This window comes from Epinephelus moara, chromosome 18, assembly GCF_006386435.1.
Source record: "Epinephelus moara isolate mb chromosome 18, YSFRI_EMoa_1.0, whole genome shotgun sequence".
Taxonomy (NCBI): Eukaryota; Metazoa; Chordata; class Actinopteri; order Perciformes; family Serranidae; genus Epinephelus; species Epinephelus moara.
Genome location: NC_065523.1, coordinates 23,544,425 through 23,567,560, shown reverse-complemented (window position 1 = coordinate 23,567,560; position 23,136 = coordinate 23,544,425). Strand labels below are relative to the sequence as shown.

The 23,136-nt window shown below is 40.6% G+C and overlaps 1 protein-coding gene across 2 annotated transcripts in view; it reads right to left on the bottom strand.

Moving 5' to 3' along the window:
- The window catches only part of LOC126405693 (ras-related protein Rab-26-like), an 88,063-nt gene that overhangs the window by 36,593 nt on the left and 28,334 nt on the right, over positions 1 to 23,136 (bottom strand). For both annotated transcript variants that reach the window (XM_050069557.1, XM_050069558.1), the window contains exons 3-4: positions 17,432 to 17,473; positions 14,286 to 14,352 (exon numbers count right to left, since the gene is read on the bottom strand). In XM_050069557.1, coding sequence (XP_049925514.1) covers positions 14,286 to 14,352; positions 17,432 to 17,473 — 109 coding nt within the window. The remainder of the gene's footprint in view (positions 1 to 14,285; positions 14,353 to 17,431; positions 17,474 to 23,136) is intronic.

Here is a 23,136-nt window from a genome sequence, read left to right as displayed (position 1 = left end):
GCTTTGAGTTTAGTAGATGATTAGTGTGTGACACTCAGTTTAAAACATTCATGCCCTGCAAAATTTGGGCTGATTTCTTCACAGTATTCTAATTTTTTGAATTCCTGTTTTCGTGGGTTTTATGAGCTGGAAGCCCAAATTATGTAAAAATAAACAAATAAATACTTGAAATCGTTTAAATTGTGGGCCCTGAATCTATAATCTATGAAAGTTTAACTTTTTTAATGGAATTATGGAAATGAAACAACTTTTCCATGATATTCTAATTTTTTGGAAAGGGTCTGTATATATATACATGAATATTCTAAAAGTGCTATAATGAACGGTCCAGCGAGCCGCCACAAACAAACAAATGTGTGGGAAACCCTGGGAGCAGTTCGCCCAGGGAGTGCTGCAGGTATCTAAGAGGCAGCGAGGGACTGTGCAGCTGAGAAAGGACGTGACCCAGGAGAGATGAGCATGATACAGACTGACAGCTATGTAATAAAGCTGGGTTCTGCAAGATTTGTCCTGGAGGTATTTCTCACGCTTCTTCTCTCAGTTATCACTCAGTTGTTGAAGTCAGAACATAGAAAATCATGAACTGCTGCAACTGTTTCTAATATTGTGTGTGTAGACTCATGCATGTCTTTCTGCCAACTGTATTACAAACTCTTTCTAGAAAGCTGTTTTCTATTAATTACGCTCCAGTATCTGTAAAGGTCAGCCTCAAGTGTTATTTGTGAAAAAATGAGTCAACCAAATCAGTAGTTTCTGTATGTTTTGGGTATATTTTGTATTAAAGATACAGAAACTGTTTTCTTATGAGCACTAGAAACAATGGACTCAATCAAGAAGTCTCATTATACGTGAAATTTACTGGCAAATGGAACAGTGAAATTGAGGTTTGAAGGAAGAGATGAACAGAGATTGTGAGCAGAGAATAGAGAAGGACATTTTACTCCAGACGCTGGAATAAAAAGCAATATGACAACAAAAGGAGAAATTGGTGAGACACTTAAAAGGTGAAAACAATGACAACAATGAAGAGGAAAGATAAAAACAAAGATGGAAAAACAACAATTGGAATTGGAGAAAACATTTTGATGAGCATATGTCTGTGTGATTCACTCACTCTCACAAACACTTCATTTTCAGTCTCACAACAGTGGTTTCATTTACATCATTTGAAAAGTTTTAATTTGTTTTTATTTTCATTTTCCTCATGCATGGATAGCATGAATCTTTGGATAATTTCATATTCAGTTTGAGCTTCAGTGCTCTCTAATAAATCATACACTGCACTCTGTAGCAGAATATTCTACAGGGTCAGAACATTATCAAACATTACACTGAAATTAAGCCTTTGTTAGTCATTTTGGGAAAGGTTTCCAGACACGCAAACAATAGTCAGCCTCAAATAAATACAAATGTGCTGGTTGATAAATAAGAACAGATCATTTATTTCCTTCTAAAACACTAACTCTCTTGCAGTTGTGTGCCTCCACCAACCAGCCAAGTTGCAATTTACATCTGTGTTTGTCCAGACTCATATGTAGCCATAACTGTAGACGATGCTTCAAATGTGGATGTTGCTAAAAAGAAGCTATAGATGCTAAAACAGGATGCTTCACACACATCTTAAACCTGGCAGCACAGAAGAGCTTTACAATCAGCACAGTTTCAAGGTGGACACACAAGACTAGTGTCACCGATTAAGTATCCGACCAAATGTCCTCTTCTATCCCTGAGTTATGACACTAAATAATTGCCAGGAAAAGTGATTTATGATGTCAGATTGAAGTTGACCTGTGACCTTTAGGACATAAAATGTTATCATTTTATCATATTAGACATTTGTGGGACATTTTGTCATAATTACTGTATGAATTCTTGAGTTATGGCCAAAAGCATGTTTTGTGCGGTCGTAGTGACCTTTGACCACCAAAATCTAATCAGTTCGTCCTGGAGTCCAAGTGGATATTTGTGCCAAATTTGAAGAAACACCCTCAAGGCGTTCTTAACATATCACGTTCACGAGAATGGGGCGAATGCGGGCTCACAGTGACCTTGACCTTTATCTTTGACCACCAAAATCTAATAAGTTCATTCTTACGTCCAGGTGGACATTTGTGCCAAATTTGAAGGAATACCCTCAAGGGGTTTTTGAGATATCACGTTCACGAGAATGGGTGAATGCATGCTCACAATGACCTTGCCCTTTAGATTTTTGTGGTCAAAGATCAATCAGTTCATTGCTGAGTCCAAGTGGACATTTGTGCCAAATTTGAAGAAATACCCTCAAGATGTCTTTGAGATATCACATCCATGAGAATGGGGTGGGTGCAGGCTCACAGTCACCTTGAGCCCTAATCTTTGACCACCAAAATCTAAGCTGTTGATCGTTGAGTCAAAGTGGATGTTTGTGCCAAATTTAAAGAAATATCCTCAAGGTATTCTTAAAGGAGCTATATGTAAGAAATCTAAAGCAAATAGTCATAAAATCCTCCTAATATGTCACAGAGACTAAGGAACAATGTTCATATAACATACTGATCTCACCGACAACAATAGTACGGCCAGAATATTCGCATTTAAAAAAATATTTTACGGTCCACAAATCATGTTTATGTTTTGAATTTGTGTTTTGGCCTGTTGCGCCACCCACCGCCGTCTACCAGTCACGCAGTCAGCAGAGTCTCAGCATCAGTTACAGTTACGACTGAGCTACAGCAGCACGGCAAGCAGCATTAGCAGTGTCCTCATACATAGCATTAGCAGTCTCCTCAGCTGTATCCCGGCAGCAGCGTTAGCAGCAGAGAAGCCGGACTTGCTCGAACGGTCCGCTGGAAAACCGAAGATCAAGGATGCGGCGACACGGCCCTGCCATGGCAGCCGCCCGTGGGCTAACAAATCGGTCTCCAGCGTGCCGCTGTCCAGCAACCTCAAATCTGTAGGGGAGGGGGGCGGACACGACTCGCAGCAGTATTTTGAATTTGAGTGCAGTAACCGTTTTGGCCACATTCTTACATACAGCGCCTTTAAGGTATCACGTTCATGAGAATGGGTGGACGCATGCTCACAGTGACCTTGCCCTTTAGATTTTGGTGGTCAAAGATCAATCAGTTCATTGCTGAGTCCAAGTGGATGTTTGAGCCATATTTGAAGAAATCCCCCCAAGGTGTTTTTGAGATATCACGTTCACAAGAATGGGGCTGAAGCAGACTCACAGTGACCTTGCCCTTTGATCTTGACCACCAAAATCTAATCAGTTCATCCTTATGTCCAAGTGGACGTCTGTGCCAAATTTAAGAAATACTTTCAAGGTATTCTTGAGATACCACATGCATGAGAATGGGATGGATGCAGGGTCACAGTGACCTTGCCCTTTGAGCTTTGACTAAGTGGAGATTTGCGCCAAATTTTAAGAATTTCCTAGAGGGCGTTCTTGAGATATTGTGTTTAAGAATGGGACAGATGGACGAAGAAGAAGAAAAAAATAATGCCTCTGCAGTTGTCGGCGTGGAGGCATAATAAAGTTGATGATTACCCATTTTACCACTGCCATTAGTATTATCTGTGAGGCTGTGACCATGCATCCCATTAGGGCTTAATGCTGTAGGTGGGCATGATTAATCTGCTCTTTGCTTTTTCAAGCCATTTAAAACATTGTTTGACCAACAGTCATTGGCACAACCAATTCCCGTGAATAATACCTAAGCAAAACGGTGAAATTGATGCATACACCAAAAATCATTTTACAAAAAGTCCAAACTTTAGTGGGGGAGCCTGTCAACTGGATCATCATGTACCTTAAGTTTATAGATGATTTTGGTATTCTAAATAGTTTCTATCCTCACATTTCATCAGTTGCTCCTGCTGGCTGAAGCCTCTTTCAAATCCAGGAGAGGCAAAAAAATAAAGACAAATTTGCATAGCAGGCAGCATCGCTATTACATTACATTTTACCAAGAGAAGTAAATCTCCTTTGTGTATAAAGATCACCCATACAGAGAGGCCTCCATCAATCTGGGATGGGACAAATTAATGGTTGTGAAAAATGACTGTGAGAAAGGAGACTTGTGGGCATATTGTGGGAGTATAAACAGTCTACCATCATGTTATTTCCTCTTTAAACCACGAAACCAGATGCAATTGAGGTGAAATGTTTTGCAGGCACTTATTCTATCCTCTCTGAGCGAACCTGTAATTTACCTTTCTTCTTTGTGTTTCGTCTGTTTCTTTTTTATCACAATTTTTTTCTCACTGTGGTTTCGCTTTTATCACAGTATAAGCTAAACCAAGATATACAAGCTGTAAAAAAAAAAAACACATCCTGAAAAGTAGATACTGAATTTTCACACAAAATGAGCTAAGAAAAATATCTGATGGCTGTCTACACCTTTTCTCCCACACAGCTCATACAGTGCATTTTCACCAATATCTAAAATAATCCTCTCTCTCTCTCTCTCTCTCTCTCTCTCTGAGCCTCTCCTAACTCAGAGTCCCTCCACCCTCCCACACTCATCCTCTCTGGATGGAGCAGTAGCACTTTTGCTCTGGATTTACCTTTGGCTCTGCTCTGGCCCCAAAAAGTTACAGCAGCGACAAGTCACTCAGTTTGTGAAAATTGACCTTGGCTTCACGGAGAATGTGTCTGCATGTAGAACATTGTGTGTGTAAATGGGTTTCAGGTCATAAAAGTACTTCTACCAAGCTTCTCTGAACAATCTACAAATCCTTCAGTCTCTCATAATGTCACTGTCATTGGCTAAAATGACAATATTATTGCAGATATATAAACAGTATTAAATCATAAAACAGTTACTGTAACCTACGGCTATCCCTGGTCTTACTGGGACCCTGAGCAGAATTTGATTTGTGGCCGCTGGCGGTAAACACAGTACAGCTTCCTGGCCTCAAGTCATCATCATTTATTATTAAGAGCTCAAGGTGTTGTCAGACTTTGCAATGTTGTCAAAAACACTGCACTGTGCCCTGGTGCCGCTGAGTTTGGCAAATGCAGCTAGACTCTAGTACAGTTCTGCAGGACTGCATGTTAACATTGAGCTATGAGATTCTCCATGTGTAGTGGATGACAAACCAGCCAATAGATCACTATGATAAAAGGTCAGGTGTAGTTACAGAAATTAAGGTGAGAATCAACTAGATCAACCACAATAGCCCCGTTTCCACCAAACACTTTTGGTATGGTACCTTTGGAACCAAAAGTAACCCTTCAGACATGGTACCTGGACCCTAGCGCTTCCATAGCAAACAGTACTCTTAAATGTGGGCGGGGTTGTTGTCACTCACTGCTCCGTCCAGCACTCACTGTATTTCCTCATTACCAGTGACACAGACGGAAGTCTCAGCCTCGTTTATCGTCCACAAAACGAGGCTTTACACCGACATTTTCAGAACAAAATAAAACAGGCTGCAGTGAGAGTCTCTCTCCATGGGATATTTAAACATAGGGAGTTTGTGCATTTAGTCCGTCTCAGGCAAGCTCAGGGGTTTAGTGTTGCCAGAGCCCAAAGAATCAATGCTCCACAATGTTTTTTTTTTTTGAGTGAGGATTAGAATATATGCAGTTCACATAACCCGGCCGAAATTAATATATATAAACGCTTGAAGATCCACTCCTTACTAAAAGTGTATGTCATATAAAGTTAGAGATAAAGTTAATGTTCCACCTTAAAAGATGCTGGCAGTCGTCCCAGTTGACTACAGCTGCTGCAAGAGGCAGCAAAACATCATTTCATCGTATATTTACAGTAATAAAACTCTCCACGGTATGAACAGTGGTTACATGAGCCTCAAAACCAGCCACAACTCAGCCCTGAGCAGAGTGACCGTTTGCTATTGACCAATCAACAGACTGCAGTGTTCAAAGCTCCACTTTTTAGGGCCCGATCTGTGTGCTAGGTACCCCAACAGAGGGGGGACCAAACATGGGGACGGTAAAGAACGGTTCCATTGGTACCATCCACAACTTTTCACAATGGAAACGGAAAAAAAGTGTACCAAACTGAACTGTACCGCACTGCTCGGTGGAAATGGAGCTTATGGTACTAATGTAGTGCTGTTGGTGCTAGTTAAAGGCAGATTTAAAAATTGTATAATGAAACACATTTTTATTTCTATATCTATGTTGTTTTATTACTTTTTATTTACATACTTCTATGTCTTACGCTTATTCTTATAATTCTCTTTTCTTTACATCGGTGCAAGTGTAACGAATCACACTTTCTGCTTGGAGATCAATAAAACATTTCTGATTTCCTAAAAAACAAACACACAAACAAACAAAATATAGACTCACACAAAAGTTATCCCTCTCCATCATCACTTTTGACAGTCTAGCAGAGTGGGGCAGTGTCTGTACCTGTAGAGATCCTGCCCTCTGTCTGTATTATATATTTTTTATGTTCTTACTTGGTTTGTTCGGGACATTTCTGGGTGTCAGCTTTTGGTTAGTAGTTTGTAGCCCCCAGCCAATAGCGGCATGAGGTTGGGACTCTATGAAAATGTAGCAGCTTGGTTACACCACTGTCTCCGCTCTGTGGATGCGAGCTGCAGGTCTATGTGTCAAGCCAAGCGGGCAGGATGAAATATATGCTCCAGTTGAATTCACCCAAAATTTGGCAATGCAGCACCTTTCCGCAGGGTTGTGTTGAGGTGTGGGTGTGTTTATTTGTGCTTTAGAGCATAACTGCTGTGAAACTATCAGAAAAATAACTTTTTATTTCTTTGATTTACTGCTTTGTTCTCATTAACGCCGCTCCCTCACTTCATTCACCCTCTACTTTGCTTGACAGCTGCTGCCCTCTCAGTCTTGTCAAGCTGAGGAGGGAGCCAAGTTTGAATGTTGCCTTACAAACAGTAAGTGACAAATCATGCATAGTATGCCTTTAACAAGTCAAAACTTACAGTATGGTCATTAGAAATCAAGTGCTCTTTGTGATTGATGCTATTTTTGTGATCGGCTTTTTTTTTTTTTTTTTTTGGCCATTCAGAGTCCTCACATTCTGTAATTAGGCAGCTCTGTATAGTTTTATTATTAGTTTCCTGCTGTGGGTGTTTCACAATAAAAGCATTCCACTTGTGACACACGGATTGGCTTTTATTGTGAAGAGGAAGAGGAACACAGTTTTGTTCATTCACACTGCACTTGCTGTTACCATGGCAACAAAATTGGAAGGGGGAAAAAAACGGAACACTACAACATTCCATGTGTTCCAAGTGTTGTGATGTCATACAGGATAGTCCTTTGTGACATCACAACATGTTTCTGAAAACTGGTAAATAGACCTTAAGATCAGAGTTGCACAGCTAGGGGGCTACTCAATTCATTTAGAAAGCTGAGTTAGCCAGGAAGGATATACAGGAATATTATCCACTCAACGACACACGGGAAACACAACACAGAGACAGAAAGATGGCAACAGCAAACATCAAAAGTCTGGACTATCATATGAATGCCTATACTCAGAACTTGGAGGCTAAAATCATTAGAGAAATAAGTGCCATCAATCTGAAGCTTGTGGGTTGTAAAAATAACAATGAACGAGCCTCACTGAAAGTACAGGCCATGATCCGCTTTAAGTTCCTCCCTCGGCTCCAGTGTAAAAACATGACAGACACCTGTGACCAACATCTAAGAAAAGATATTTTACGACTGCAGTCAGAGCTGATTGCGGCCAAGAACGCACTTAGAAGGACTACTAACAGCCTTGAGACCACACACCGGATAATTCTGGAACTTAAACGCCAGCTTCAGGCATGTAATCTGGAGCGGGTCCGGACTGCGGAGGTAAATGAGGACCTCCGTCGTCAGTTGGAGAGGGCTCATAAACAGGTAAACACCGACACTCCTGATGATAAGGAGTGTGTACCCTCCACTGCAGAGCCTGACACACCTGCTGCAGAAAGTGTGGAGAGCCTGTGTGGAGATACGACTCCTTCAGATGAGGTAGACCATCCACAGGAGGAGGACCTCCATGTTCCTGAACCCAGGGTCAGGAGGAGGAGGAACTGGTTCGTCGGGGCGTTCAAAGGCAACCGTGCAGTTAAAAACGTTGGTTCGATAAAAACCGAAGCTCCTGATGATAAGGAGTGCGTACCCTCCGCCGCGGAGCCGTTCGTCGGGGCATTCAAAGGAAACCGTGCAGTTAAAAATGTTGGTTCGATAAAAACCGAAGCTCCTGATGATAAGGAGTGCGTACCCTCCGCCGCGGAGCCGTTCGTCGGGGCGTTGAAAGGCAACCGTGCAGATAAAAGCGTTGGTTCGATAAAAACCGAAGCTCCGGATGATAAGGAGTGTGTACCCTCCACTGCAGAGCCTGACACACCTGCTGCAGAAAGTGTGGAGAGCCTGTGTGGAGATACGACTCCTTCAGATGAGGTAGACCATCCAAAGGAGGAGGACCTCCATGTTCCTGAACCCAGGGTCAGGAGGAGGAGGAACTGGTTCGTCGGGGCGTTCAAAGGCAACCGTGCAGATAAAAACGTTGGTTCGATAAAAACCGAAGCTCCTGATGATAAGGAGTGCGTACCCTCCGCCGCAGAGCCGTTCGTCGGGGCGTTCAAAGGCGACCGTGCAGATAAAAACGTTGGTTCGATAAAAACCGAAGCTCCTGATGATAAGGAGTGCGTACCCTCCGCCGCAGAGCCGTTCGTCGGGGCGTTGAAAGGCAACCGTGCAGATAAAAACGTTGGTTCGATAAAAACCGAAGCTCCGGATGATAAGGAGTGTGTACCCTCCACCGCAGAGCCTGACACACCTGCTGCAGAAAGTGTGGAGAGCCTGTGTGGAGATACGACTCCTTCAGATGAGGTAGACCATCCACAGAATGAGGACCTCCTGCTTCCTGAACAGGGGGTCAGGAGGAGGAGGAGGAGGAACTGGTTTGTCAGGATGTTTGCATGCGGACATGGAGAGGAGTAGTTGTGTGGTTCACCCAGCCATCTGTGGAGGGGAGATCTCTCTTAGAATTGCCCCTGCCGAGGTTTCTTCCCTGTTTGGCTGATGGGGAGTTTTTCCTCGTCTTCTAAGAGAGCTTGGGCTGGTGAGAAACGTCGTTGATGTGGACTAATGGCAAATTGACATGGCAACTACTTTTGCTATATTAAAATAATAATAATAATAATAATGTTATTATTATTATTATTATGAATAATAATGATGTGAAATCATTATAAAAACAATCATTTCAATAATAATAATGATGTGAAATCATTATAAAAACAATAACTTCAATAAAACATCTTAATAAATTGGCCCACCAAAACAAAGTTTTATACCTGTTTTTTTTTCCTTGTGTATATAAATATAAGTCACATTTCAGTGTATATACTACGAAAGCAGAGAACGGCCATCCTCACAATTATTTTTTAATGTTTTTATTTCAACATTACGAGTTAATTATTTTATCATCTCAGGAAAACAAGCTGTGAAATAATAATTTAAAAAAAATGAAATAATTAAATGTTGAGAAATCAAAAGGTTATTTTATTATGTTACCTTGGAATAATTACAAAAAGGTTGTTTCCTCTTAGTAGGCTACTTGTAATGTTTATCAGAGATTATTATTGATCACATCGATCAAGATCAAGGATAAATAAGTTACATCAAAGAACAACGAATCTATGCTGGAGGGACTGCAAACAAGTTGGAGATCATTCACATATTTTCTGGAAATGTCCAAAGTTGAAATCATATTGGGAAAGCATTCATACAGAAATATTATCTATCTTAGGTATTGATTTGCCCCTGGACCCTAGGTTTTATATTATAGGTTTGACTCCGGCGAGGCTGGTGGACAATCAAAAAAAATATATGTTGTATACACTCCTACTGATTGCAAGGAAGATGATCACCTTGTCTTGGCGTAACCCCCTCCCGCCCACAATACAACAGTGGCATAAAAAGATTGTGACTAAATACTTTTTTTAAGAAGATGGAAACCAATAATAGGTTATTTTAATTTATCAATCTGACCCTTTCCTGCTATATTTATATAGTGGTGGTATGCATTGTTTATATGTTTTGTCTATGGAAAGAAATTTTATGAAATTATGATATTTTGTTTTTCCTTCCTCTTACCCCCCGTGTGTGAGGTTGTTTTGTACTCTTCGTTTACTTATGTATGCAACTGATGTCGGATGTACGATACCCTAGTAATGTACTATTATGACATTCAGAATTATTCTGATCTGATATTTATGAGAATGGAGAATGTTTCTTTTTTTATGTTGTGTTGAAGGAAAGAAAGGTCATGAATTTTGTGTATTGAGGTCAAACACATTGTTTTTCCTTCATTTATTAATTCATTTATTTAAATTTTTTAAATTTATTTATTATGGTAAATTAATTGCTTTAGCTGTAGGGTCAAAGTGAAAAAGGAAGAAAGGAGAAAAAGGAAAGAAAAGAGAAGGGGGGAAAGAGGAGAGGAAGAAGAGAAAAAAGGGGGGAAGGGAAAAATAAGGTTGAATATAAAAAATGCCCTCTTTATTTATTTTTTTAAATGTATTTATTTATTTAATTATTTATTTGCTTCATGACCTAATGTGGTTTCGTGGTTTGAATGATCTGTTGTGAAACTTCAGAAAGGAAAGGAAAAGAAAAAACCTTGTATCGATTAAGGTTAATCTTGGTTTACCATTTTGGTTTAAAATTGCCTGCCTCACTGTATATAACAACACTTTTGGTGTTGTATTATTTTACAAAAAAAAAGATATGAAAAAAAAAAAAGAAATCAAGTGCTATGGAACATTAGGAACATTTCTTATTACACCTTTAAATTTTCCTGCACACACCTTGGGGTACATGAATTTCACATTCTACAGAAAAAAAGAGCAGCACTACTTTTACCCTTTGCCACACAGTAGTTAAAGATTCATATACAATTCAAAGCACTGCTTTACCCAAGGTCGGCTGGTGTTTCACAGGGATACTCTGATAAACACAGACGTACAGTGCAGCTTAAAAACAGGCAAAAGTCATCAGGGCTTACCCAAAAAGTGCTTGCGCTAGATGATCAGTTCACTGTGGGGATACAAGGAAGGACAGAAGTGCACTTTGAAACTTGAGTTGGTTTCCAGAGTTCATGGTAAGCTCACAGAGACTGACAGTCTCCAGTTTACACACACGGTGTGAAGGTAAGCAGGCAGATCAAAAGGTATGTGCTTGTATTTGAACAAAATACCGAAAGCTGAGGGAACCAAAGTAGCAGAGCCTTTTGTACAACACTTCAGAGACTTCAAAAGCCCACTGACAGTCTGTTGCTGAAACAGAAGTTTGTTGAGGTTAGACAAAGTTGCAGCGAATCACAGTCAGCAACATTTATAGGCTCGGTACCTACATGGGTGTTCAAGTGATGAGTGGAGCGCTTTTTGAGGTGATACTGCCACAGGCACACAAGACGTTCATTTGCACAAGCCTGTCAAGCTCTCATAAATTCTACAAGGGCCACCAATAAAGTGTGATGTTCAGACGCTATCCTAGAAACACCAGAGGCTATTACCAATTATTTTCTCACTCCGGCTCTTGGAACAGACAGGTGAGAAGGTGATCAGCATTTAAAAAGGTCACATCTTTGATAATGTGCAGAGATCCTCGATGTGAACACTGTGTTCTCTGGTGTAGATAATGCAACTACCTAAACTTATCCTCTGATATGCTGCTTGGCAGTTACGGAAAAGTAATTGAAAATCCTGACACTGAGATGTCTAAGGCTACACTCCATAGATGTGTGATGTGGTTTTCAGGGGAAGGCAAGTTCAACGGCATCATGCCTGAAACTGGACCTGCTAAAAATCCTCTGGGGTCTCTTTCTTCCAGGAGACAGAGACAAATAAATCCTGCTATAAGTATGCAGGCTGACCGCCAACACATGACATGCATATTGAGGATAATACACAGATAATTTATACACATGCACGCATAGTCTGTCACACACAACTTGTCCCTGCTTAAGTTGCGTGAACTTAAATTGATTATACAGACACACACATCCAGACGGTAAAATTTCCCTTTGATCAAACAGGGATCACCAACTGCCCAGAGATTAAAAGACCAAACCAGGCGATGCGTTCTCCATACATATGAGGGGACAAAATGACAAACACATACTGGAACACTAAGTGAATATCAAGTTCCAAAAAAAAGGGAGCAGAGCTGCCATTTTGCCCCCTCAGAGAAAAAGTCAGTCCAGCTGGAGAGCTGCTGTGTGTGTGTGTAAAGGTAAACTCCCTCAGTTCTTCCAGCACATTTCATCTCGATTCAAGCTGTTACTAACATTTTCTGTTTATGCTATTTAGCAGTACAGCTGCAGAGATTAATCAACTAATTTGATAATCGACTGATTGATCAATTGATTTTCTGGTTTCTTTACTCCACTATGTCAGTAAACTGAATATCTTTGGGTTGTGGACAAAACAAGACATTTGACGACATCATCTTGGGCTTTGGGAAACAGTGATAGACACTATTTTCTGACATTTTATAGAGCAAAAAAACTAATCGATTAATCAAGAAAATAATGGACATATTATGAAAACAGTCAGTAGTTGCAGCCCTCTTTAACAGTAGTATGTGATCTGGGAAAATTCATTAGGGTTGCATTCCAAGATGCAGTGCACACAAGCGATACCTACCGGACCGAATCACACTGCAGATTTTAGTCCCTCAATTTGGTGTCAGACTCTGTGTGCGGTTGCAAGAGAAAATGAGAGTGCAGGAGTGTGACTGTAACGTGCCAAGACTGGAGCAGAGAGTATGAAGCACAATGAGTGAACAGTTTAGTGTATTTTTCAGTTAATAAAGCTACAACTCATTAAGACTAAATAAAGTGAGTGGGGTTAGCTCCAAAGTTAGCGAGCTAAGCAAGCCTCCCATTTGAATCCGACCAGGCTCACTTAAGGTGGACCTGCTGTTCTCACTGTAGTGACAATCTCAGCCACTTGTAAACAGATAATGGAGAATTTGTCTTGCAGATGAGTCTCTCCTAAGTTAGGGGGACAATTATTGATCCTTTAAGTACTTCAATGCTTAAGCATTAAATTATTGTTGTTAGGTTAGGTGAATTTGTTACGTGCATTTTTAATAACATTTTCTATTTATTAATTTTTAAGTACACATTAGACTATCAAAATTTAATATATTGTTAAATTTCAAGCTCAAATTTGCTTTTGTAATAATAAGAATAAAAAAAACCCCAACCTATCCTTTAACATTGCCAACCATCATTTTTAAAAAAGTATTGGTTTAGGCACATTTTGGGCACTAGCACCATTTTTAAAGTATAATTTTAGCATCAGTATTGGAATAAAACAACAAACAAAACTATTATTTAGACTCTAGGGTACACCTGGTCTTGTGCAATACCTTCATAGTCCTTGGCTTTTACATTAAAATACCCACTGTTGAAAATAATCACTCCCAGAACGTGGCTGTCCACTGTACATATCTAGACTGTTGATAACAGACACTGTATGTGAACTGAACATAATTTTACCTGGATGGTTAAAGATAGGTAGGACAGAACTAATCAGACCTTAATATGTATATTTTTTTTGCTCATGGTTTCAGGTTGTATGCCTCATACAGCAGCTTTTGCGGATCAGATTGAAACGATTTACTAAGAGCAGCTCTGTTTGATTGCCAGCTTTGCGAGAAACCAAAGGAGTGTTGCTACTAAGGGCTTTCTAAATTAACTTGCACGGCTAATGACAACATTGTGATTAATAAAACGTAGACACAGACACATGCAGACACACACTCATCAGTGATGACTGATGTACAAATCATCAAAGAGTCCCATCAATCCTGAATGTGTTGTCCTTCCATCCCAGAGGAAGAGTTGTAAAACCTCAGCGCCTGATAATACTGGAAGAAAAACAGTCTCATCTACACCTTGACACTAACACGGCCGTGACTTATAACTGGTATAAAAACTGTATTTTCATGGCAATACAGCAGGTCTAAACAAGACAGCTCCAAAAACTCTATTTTATCATACCTTAACGTGCACAGGAAGAGTGTCCAAGGTATACAAATGTATTATAAAGCTTCCTCTCTACCTGCCACAGCATGTAATCTACTCTCCATGCATCAGATGGTTAAAAATAACACACCAAAATGTAATACTTAAACTGCACTCTAATGAGGCCATAACCTGCATAGTAAGCTGCATGTCAAGTACCTGAAGGATAGCAGTAAACAGAGATTGCTATTTAACTCAGAGGTGAATCCTCTGTTGGATAACAGTCTTATAGCATGTCTATATGTGTGAGTGTCTCACCATGGGCGTCACGGTAGTAGGCATGAGTGACACTGCGGAACCGCTCCTGTCCAGCTGTGTCCCAGATCTGCAGAGAGTAGGAGAGGAAGGTAATCACCGTATACAGAAAGAAGTTTCTATCTTTTTAATAAGTCCTGTGTTTGCTCAGCCGTCCCGCTGGAGCTCATTGTGAAACCCTCCATTCAATTTACTCCTGTGATACTGGATAAGTCTGGAATATGGAAATGAGATATGCAGGACTATTGCAAAATCCACTGTCTTATGACAATGCACTGAAAAAAAATCTGTACTTAAAGCTGCGTTAATTGATTTTTTTATTGGCCACCTGGGGGCAGCGCAGCAAGCTGTAAACACAACGTTATTGACATTAGGGATGTCACTTTCGATTAATTTTGCTTTTATCAGTCTAACACCCATTAGCCTATAATTAATATGTTCATTTTTTATGAACCCCCCACCCCCACCCAAGTAGGGTAGGAGCTAGCTAACAGGGCTGTTCATTCACGGTTACCTATGGTACCGCCACCGGGACGGAGGTGCTGCAGAAACAGTATGGGCACCCTCCAATCGACCCCTGTAGCTCCAGTGAGAAAATGGCTTCTTTTTAAGCAGTGTTGGGGGTAACATGTTACAAAAGTAATGTTCAGGTATTATCATTATACTTACAATGTCATGCATTGTTACTACCTGAAATAAAGTACTTATTGTTTTCATTTTTCATTCATCCAAACTGATACACCCTGCAACACTTCCACCAATGCGCCACCAGAAAAAAATTCTACTAAAAAGGTATTTGTGTCTTGTCATGTCATTACAGACATTATAGAAGGCTGCAGGTGGTCGGCACATCTGGGTGATCCTGGACTGTGTGTTAGTATGCTCAGTGTGTTTCCAATCATATACCTACAACGTAGCCTGTTCTGCTTTGCATACTAAGGCTGCTCGAAAGCAAGAGGGATAAGGAGCCTTCGTTTTTTTTTCCTAGTCCCAATGACATCTGGGTGCTGCCATCAAATGTGCATTAGTATGTTGGATGTTTTTCATTCACATCCCTTCAAATGCAGAGCAACGCCTGCACACCGACCTGTTGCTATGCATAACTCTCTCCTGGGCTGTTGGAGCTGACCAACAAAACAGGAAACCAGCAGGTGTGTCTTCCAGCTCCGGTGAATTAATTTGCACATAGTGACTTAGTGGCACACCATTCCTAGGGTGGGCACCATGTTTCTGCAGCAATGATGTTGGGTCAGGGTGGCACTACTAGTGGTAATTGTAGAATGAACGGCGCCGCTACCTGGATCCCACCAGAACCAGGTAGGGCACAGTGCAGTAAAAAGAAGAGTAACAATTTTAACCAAAGACGATTTGCGTCTTAGCAAATGGTTATGTACATACGCATTGGCAAAGGCAGAGCAGATGTAGCCTTAATTAGAGGACATGTTTGATTAGACCTGATTGAAGTCCAATATTTTCCTGCCATTTGGTGCTGAGCATATTAGAATACAGTGGATTTAGCAAAGCTTTTGTTTTTGTTGCTGAAAATAGCTCCTGCGGCTGAAAACAGAGTTGATCAGAGAGATGAGAGTGAACCAAAACACTTAAGTTAAGGGCTGTATAATCAAAACAATGCACTACAAGATGCTGGAGTACTCTGTACTGCTGAGGTAACCAAGATCAGGTGAATCATTCCTACAAGCAGCTCCTTGCACATTACACACACAGTAATTGATCCATTGTTGGAACAACAGATTAGTGCAGATTTAAGGTCACAGCCATAGACCATAGACACTGTGACAGTGGCTGTGATCCACTGGTTTTTGGACTCCTGTTACTGAAGCCTCGAGCTCAGCATTTGGCCCTCATCATTTTGTTTTTTGGAAGCCAGAAGTGACTATCTTTGGATGTGAGGGTGGAGCTGTGGCGAGGTAAGGGGTGGATCTTGCTCATAGAACTCTCTCAGTTGTCATAAACAGGGAAATTAGCTATGGACCATTATTTGTACCAGGCTGTACATGTGTTTCTGTCTGCTGTAAAGTTGTGCATTTTAACACAGGGGTCTATGGTGACTGACTACAGTTTCTGGCACTTCCGCATTGGTTTAATTGTCCAGCCCCGGAGGTTGACCCTTGGTCACGGCATGTACAATATTGTATGCATTTCTATCATTCATAACCTTTAGCACAGTCTGGGTCATGATATTGAATATTAATCAGCCGTGGTTGAAACCATTTGTCTCATTGTCCAGCCACAGTGGAATAAGGCTAATTAAGTCCGTCTTTTTCCCATCAGGCAACACAGTCTCTCATCACAATTTGGCTCCTATGGCAATTACATTTGTTTCTCCCTTGAGCAGACCTGTGCAGGTTGACTGCACACCTCACTTTTGTGGATTTTCTAAGCAGTTTTCTGGACCCTCTTTCTCCTTCTCTTTCTCTTTAAGACTTGTCAGCGTTGATTCTGAGTCTGCCTCCTGATTGCCTCCCGAGGCAACCGTTCCCCACAGGATCCAAGTGGCGGTAATGAAGAACGTCAATTACTGGAGGAAAAATAACTCTGTGTGTAGGCTACAGGGTGCTCTGCAAATGGACTTTGAGCCAATTAACCTCAACTGAATACAATGCAGAACAAAGGCTCACTCCACCAGCCTTCGTTAACCCCTAATTAAGATCATTAGTGATGATTCACATAATTACTTGCTCTGTGAGAGACATCAAACATACAACAACGCTGAGTTGCTCTCAGTGTGGGTGCCAGTTCTCAAAAAAGTGGAGGAAGTGCGGAGTATAGAAGGAAACGCAAAGCCTAATGGAAAGTATTCATGGAGATGGATAAACTCGAAATATCTTTTAGGGCCTGTTTCTATAAAGATCATTGATTTCCTCACAAAACAAGGCCACAGACAGCTCTGAACCTCATCTTGTGCGATTAGGTACATGCATCAGCCAGCTTTAAGTATAGCCGGCAGTGCTAATGCTAAAATGGGTTTTTTTCTTGGAGACAAGGTTGGAAACAGGATCTGACAGGTGGCTACGACGCCACAGGGCCTGATTCTTATTTGGTTGACACCTTTCTCTTGGCGACAACTCTTACAAAAATTGTGTAGAAACAATTGTTGGATGATTGTCAGGATAAATTTAGCTTCTTACCTGGAGCTTCACCTTGACTCCATCAATGTTCAGGACTTTATTCTGGAAATAAAAACAAAAAATCATAAGTGACAACACCTAAATTAAAACACGTTTTCCAACCTCCTTAGTGAGTGGAGAAACATCCTCAGGTGTGCGCGCGTCAGTTTGTGGTCAGACACCTGGCTGAAACGTCTCTTCCTCTCATCTACCGGCCACACTCTCCTCTCCTCCCTCCATCAATATTGCATGCCTCCACCTCACTTTGGCCCCTTTTGATGAAGCCTCGCCTCTTTCCTCGAGAGGATTAACCCCCTTTGCTCTCTTCCGTCTCCCCGTCTTAGGGAGACAGTCCTCTGATCTTGGCTTCGATCTGCTCTACCACACAGCAGAGTGAGGCTCAGCCAAATGGACGTGCAGTTTCCCAGGTCAGAGGGTGACTCTGCCTCGAGAGCTAGGTGCACAAAGTTTGAGCAACCTGCCATCAAATTAAATTCATTTTAAATGATGGCAGGAGTGGGTTCAAGTTAAAAACAACTTCACTAAAAGTAGAGCTGCACTTAGATGTACAAAATAATGTGCCTTATGCCTATTATGCTCAGTGAAGATTCAAATCTAAATCGTATTGTGGCAGACTTTGTGATACCAGCAAAAATCGCATTAATTGTCCAGCTAATCAACATAATATTGTACCGTGAGGAATTTATTGATTTACATCCTTGCTATTTACATTACAGCACACATTGGGCCCACTTGTCCCTATAACCCATTTGCCAACCTGGCCTCTGAGCAGAGGTGACTCAGACAGATAAATCAGCTCTGAGGTGTGAACCTTCTTTCTGCCCTCTGCCCTTCGTCTTATTGATCAACATCACTACTGTTCCAACAACTGGAGGATCATTACATCTTATTGATCTACACTGTAAGAATGCTACGCTTCTACAGCTTCCTGTTTGTAGAGGATATTTGGGATACAACTGATAATCATTTTCATTATCAATCAACCTGCAGATTATTTTCTTGATTAACTGATTCATTATTTTGTTTATAGACTATCAGAAAATACTAAAAGACACAAGACTATTTTAATTTTCATGAACCTTCTGTGGTACTTTCTGGTACTATGAATGAATGAACACCTTAGATGTGAGCAAAACAAAACATAAAAACAAAACTTCACCAGACATGCTCGAAAAGGAGTAGGAAGAAGTGTACACTTATATAATCCTACCCGCTTCTCACTATTCATGTCTCATTAAAAAAAGGAAATTGTCAACAGCTGTCCAAAACTAATTTACAACCATTAATACAGATAAATAAACAACAGTTTTTGATATTAAATACACAAACTCTATCTCAACCAAGCCCAGATAAAAAAATAAACCAACCTATCAGCATCACCCCTCTTCATCTGCAAACCTCCTTAATATACTGTGTCTGTACATCTTTTTAAAGTGCTCTAGAGCTGTGCTTCCCTTTAACTCCTCATCTAACCCATTCAATAAATCCACCCCACACACTGAAATACACATACTTTTCATAATTGTACAAGCACAATATTTTTTAGATTATTTTGATTAGTTCTTGCTTTGGACATTATTTGTACTGTTTCTAAATTCAGTATCACATTACAGTTACTAATCAAAATATTATGTTGTTACTTGCATTACCTAAGCTCTTCAATTATCTGCATACTGGGCAGAAAAAAAAAATGTTCCTTTTGATGCATGTTTGTGCAACAATTGCCTGAGCAAATTCAACACAGAGATGCCATCTAGTGCGCCCGCAGAGAACCTGTGCAGTCATGGCCATCCTGATGGAAAAATTAATGTCTCTACCAAATGTTATAGCAATCAAATTGTTGTTGTTTTTCACGAAAGACCAGAGATATTAACCTCGAGGCACTGCTAGAGGAAAAGTCAGGGATCATTAAAGTCAGTGGAATTCATCCTCTGGGGACCAAGGCATGTAAAAGATTTTATTTGTGCAAACATTTAATGGCATTTTATCAAATAGTTGTTGGGACCAACCAACAGATGAACAATGCCATCTACTTCCATGGCTTAACACAACTGGCAAGATAAATGGATGGTCAAATAGTTAATTTTCTATCAGTGGACTAAAGGATTAGTTTGAGTTCTAGAGGAAATGCTTATAAAATAAACGACCGTCCTGGACATTCACATCATCGCATCTATTTCACCGCATGCACTCCCATTTTCCGTGAGCTGGTGACTGCTGTAGAAAATAAGAGGTCAAGATGTTTTTCCGTGACCCACTTAAAGGCCTCCCAGTATGCCATTGTGGACTGCATCACCTGGTGCCACGGTAACGCTCAAGCCCCCCCTCTTCATCACCCCCTTTAAGCTGCTCCCGAGAGCCGCTGCTGACCTTCTAAATCCTCGATCCCCGAGGAGAAACAGAAGATATGCAACCCTGACAAGATGCTGCTAATCTGCCAGCAGAGCACTTAGAAATAGATACGGTCTTTGTTGACGTGTTCGGCTGATTTACCTCCCTGAAAGTCGCAAAGGAGCGATCTCATACATATTCACGCTCAAGTCGAGCAGTAGTTTGTAAGTGTGCTCTGATAGGAATCAGAGTCTCAAAAGACTTCCTCCCTGTTGTTGTTGTCACTAAAAACAACCCACATTGTGCTTGCAGGGCTTCATAAATATTTAGTGACCCAGAAAAAGAGGCTCATGATCGCACCGTGGCGAGGATTTGGGGTGGTTAGTCGGGCTTGATTGCACTGATAATTATGTTGGATTTGTTAAGAGGAATTACTTAAAATCAGCCAGAACAGGACATAATAAGACAGATTTAATGAGCACCCAGAGTGTGGACTGAGCAGGATAAGAAAGTATCTGAGCAGCTTACTGTGGTAAGACGCAAGGACTTAAGGTATTGTAGATTACAGACTGTCAATCATACTTCTAGCAACACTGTCTCCACTCTCAAAACTTCTTCAAGCTTCAACATCTTACAAGCTGACACGTCTCAGCTCCGCGTTAGTTACAATTTACAGCGTGGCGGCTGAGAAGCTTGCACCACTTTCAGGTCAGTTTCATTTCCTGAGCAAAACGGCCGACACCCTCCAAACTCAACACATCATCAAATACATAGTGCTCTACTTACTAGACACTGGATGTTAGCCATTTAATCTCTTTCTCTCCCAAAAGGTACATGAGTGAGAAGGTACAGTCAGTACAGAATGACTCTAACAGCACTTCACAGGGATCATAAATTACAAATGCACGAGGAGCTTTCACAGGGGCCCGTGAAGTGTGAGCCGATGAAACATTAATGGCAGCAGCGTGAGGCAGAGAACGGAAGCATGATGGCCACAAAAAGGTTGTGTACCAGACAAATTCACTGTACTGATAAAAAATAACGAGGAAGAGGATATATGCTCCTTGTGTCTTTTCTTTCGCTGTGAGAGCTCAATGGTGCATACGGCTGCCTGGCCTCAACACACACACACACACATCAGAAATCAAAGCAATGGGGGAAATAAGTTAAAGAGCTGAGGGCAGGGAGGTGCACAGAGGCAGGGCTCTATTCTGCAGTCAACGCAACTCCCAGCTGTCAAGTTTTCTAAGTCATGCTGACACAGACATAAGCACACACTTGCGCATACTGTACTCACAAACACATTCGCCTTCGCCCTCCCTGCCTACAGAAAGGCACTCATTTTAACAGCAGGGTTTGATGATGATTACGAAGAAAGGTGTCCCCCTTCACAAAATATTTGTCATTTTATACTGCAATATCAATATAATATGTACATTTTCTCCAAAACAGCATCACATGAATGCCTATTTTTGCTGATCCAGCGGATTAAATACCTGATAAATCAAGACAATGTCTTCACATTGCTGCAAAAATCCTCTCAATCCAAATTTCTGTTGTCGAGCAGCATGTTGTGCAAATCTATTTCACAACCCTAACCCTTCCTCCAGGGCGTCTACAGGTATCAGACAGCTAAATTCAATGCTTTTCAAGACCCGTTGAAGACACCTTTTAACCAAATTTTGAGCAGATTTCTGGACAAATCATGTTTTACTTATTTAAGCATTGCAGGCATGCAGTATGTGGTCTTGTGCAGAGGTACGTGTTAATATGGTTATTAAAATGAGTTAAGTCAATCTACATTTTGCCAGCAATTACAAGTATGAAGTAAAATGACATTTTTTTTAACATAGAAAGGCTTCACTCATTTTCACAAAGAGAAATGGATAAATGCAATTAGATAAAATGTTTGTAGTAGTTTAGACCTAACAAATTCAAATGTAAGACTATGTAATTGCTTTTTAAGCCTTACTGTTGTAGCATTGAATTTAAGACATTTTAAGACTTTTTAAAGAACTGTAGGTCACCTGTCCTCTCCATCTTCCTTTTTTTTAAGCACACAATTTTATGTTAAAGTAAAGTCTGTGTCTATTTTATGCAAGACAGAATCACTTTTTTCCCTGCACATGAGCCACTCAAGATGGTCTTTGCTTCCACAATCTTAAGCCAACATTCAGATCATGATTGTTAATTGGAATCTTTACAATGTGATGACAACGTGCAAATTAAGCAGACACTTCCACCTGAGGACCTTTCCTGGAAGATGAGCAGGGAGCTATGGGAAGCCAATAACCGTTCATCTGCACAAACTGCCCACACTATAGTGACACAAAGCTGGTTGAAAATCAGCAAAGTATACCTTTTACGAACGTAAATTATACGGTGCAGCATTTCATTTTTTGTGTTTATTTAAAAACCACAGAAAATGAAATGCTGCAGTCAATTTGTGAGAGCCTGAGCTTCAGTCATCGTATTATGACACACACACACACACACACACACACTCCCCTCACAGTGATGCAAAAGACAATTCAAGAAGCAAAATATTAAGTGGTGTAAGTAGCAACTAGAGCCTGATCACTGTATGCAACTTAAGCAATATAAATGTTGACTTTTCTAATAAGGAAACCAATTAGTTAATTTAAGAGACCTGTCTTATGTTCTCTTTTGTATATTTATTATTGCTCTTTAATAAAGAAAATTATTTCCTTAGAGATTACTCGATTCATTGATGAATTGATACATAACTGTCCAAATCTCCTCTCCTCTCCTCTCCTCTCCTCTCCTCTCCTCTCCTCTCCTCTCCTCTCTCCTCTCCTCTCCTCTCCTCTCCTCTCCTCTCCTCTCCTCTCCTCTCCTCTCCTCTCCTCATACAGCATCGTCAGCATTTTCAAACCACAAGACACTCTTTTACAAATACTTTCAATTAAGATGCACCGGGTATTCTCCTGGAGACACAGACAGTACAATAAATCACATTACACCAGACACACACGCACATACAATGCCACCTATAGACACCCAGAGGTTCATTCATTGACTGGATATACTTGCTGACCTGAGCACTTTTGGAAACAATGATTTCAGCTGGTGATAACTGCCTGTGTGCTCAATTTGTTGGAAAGCAGGGAAACAATTAAAATAAATGAATGATTTTGTTTGTATTGTTTGTTTTATTTGTCATTATTTTGTTTTTATGATGTAAATTTTGGTACATTTATATAAGAAAAGCTCCTGTTCCTGCATGTGTTTTAGAATAGAGGCTTATATTAGCTTATATTATTATACCACTATGGTTTATTATTAATTGATAAACCTTATTCTAGGACATTCTGTGAGGATGTGAAGGGCTAAGAAGAGAGGGTTTGTGCTCA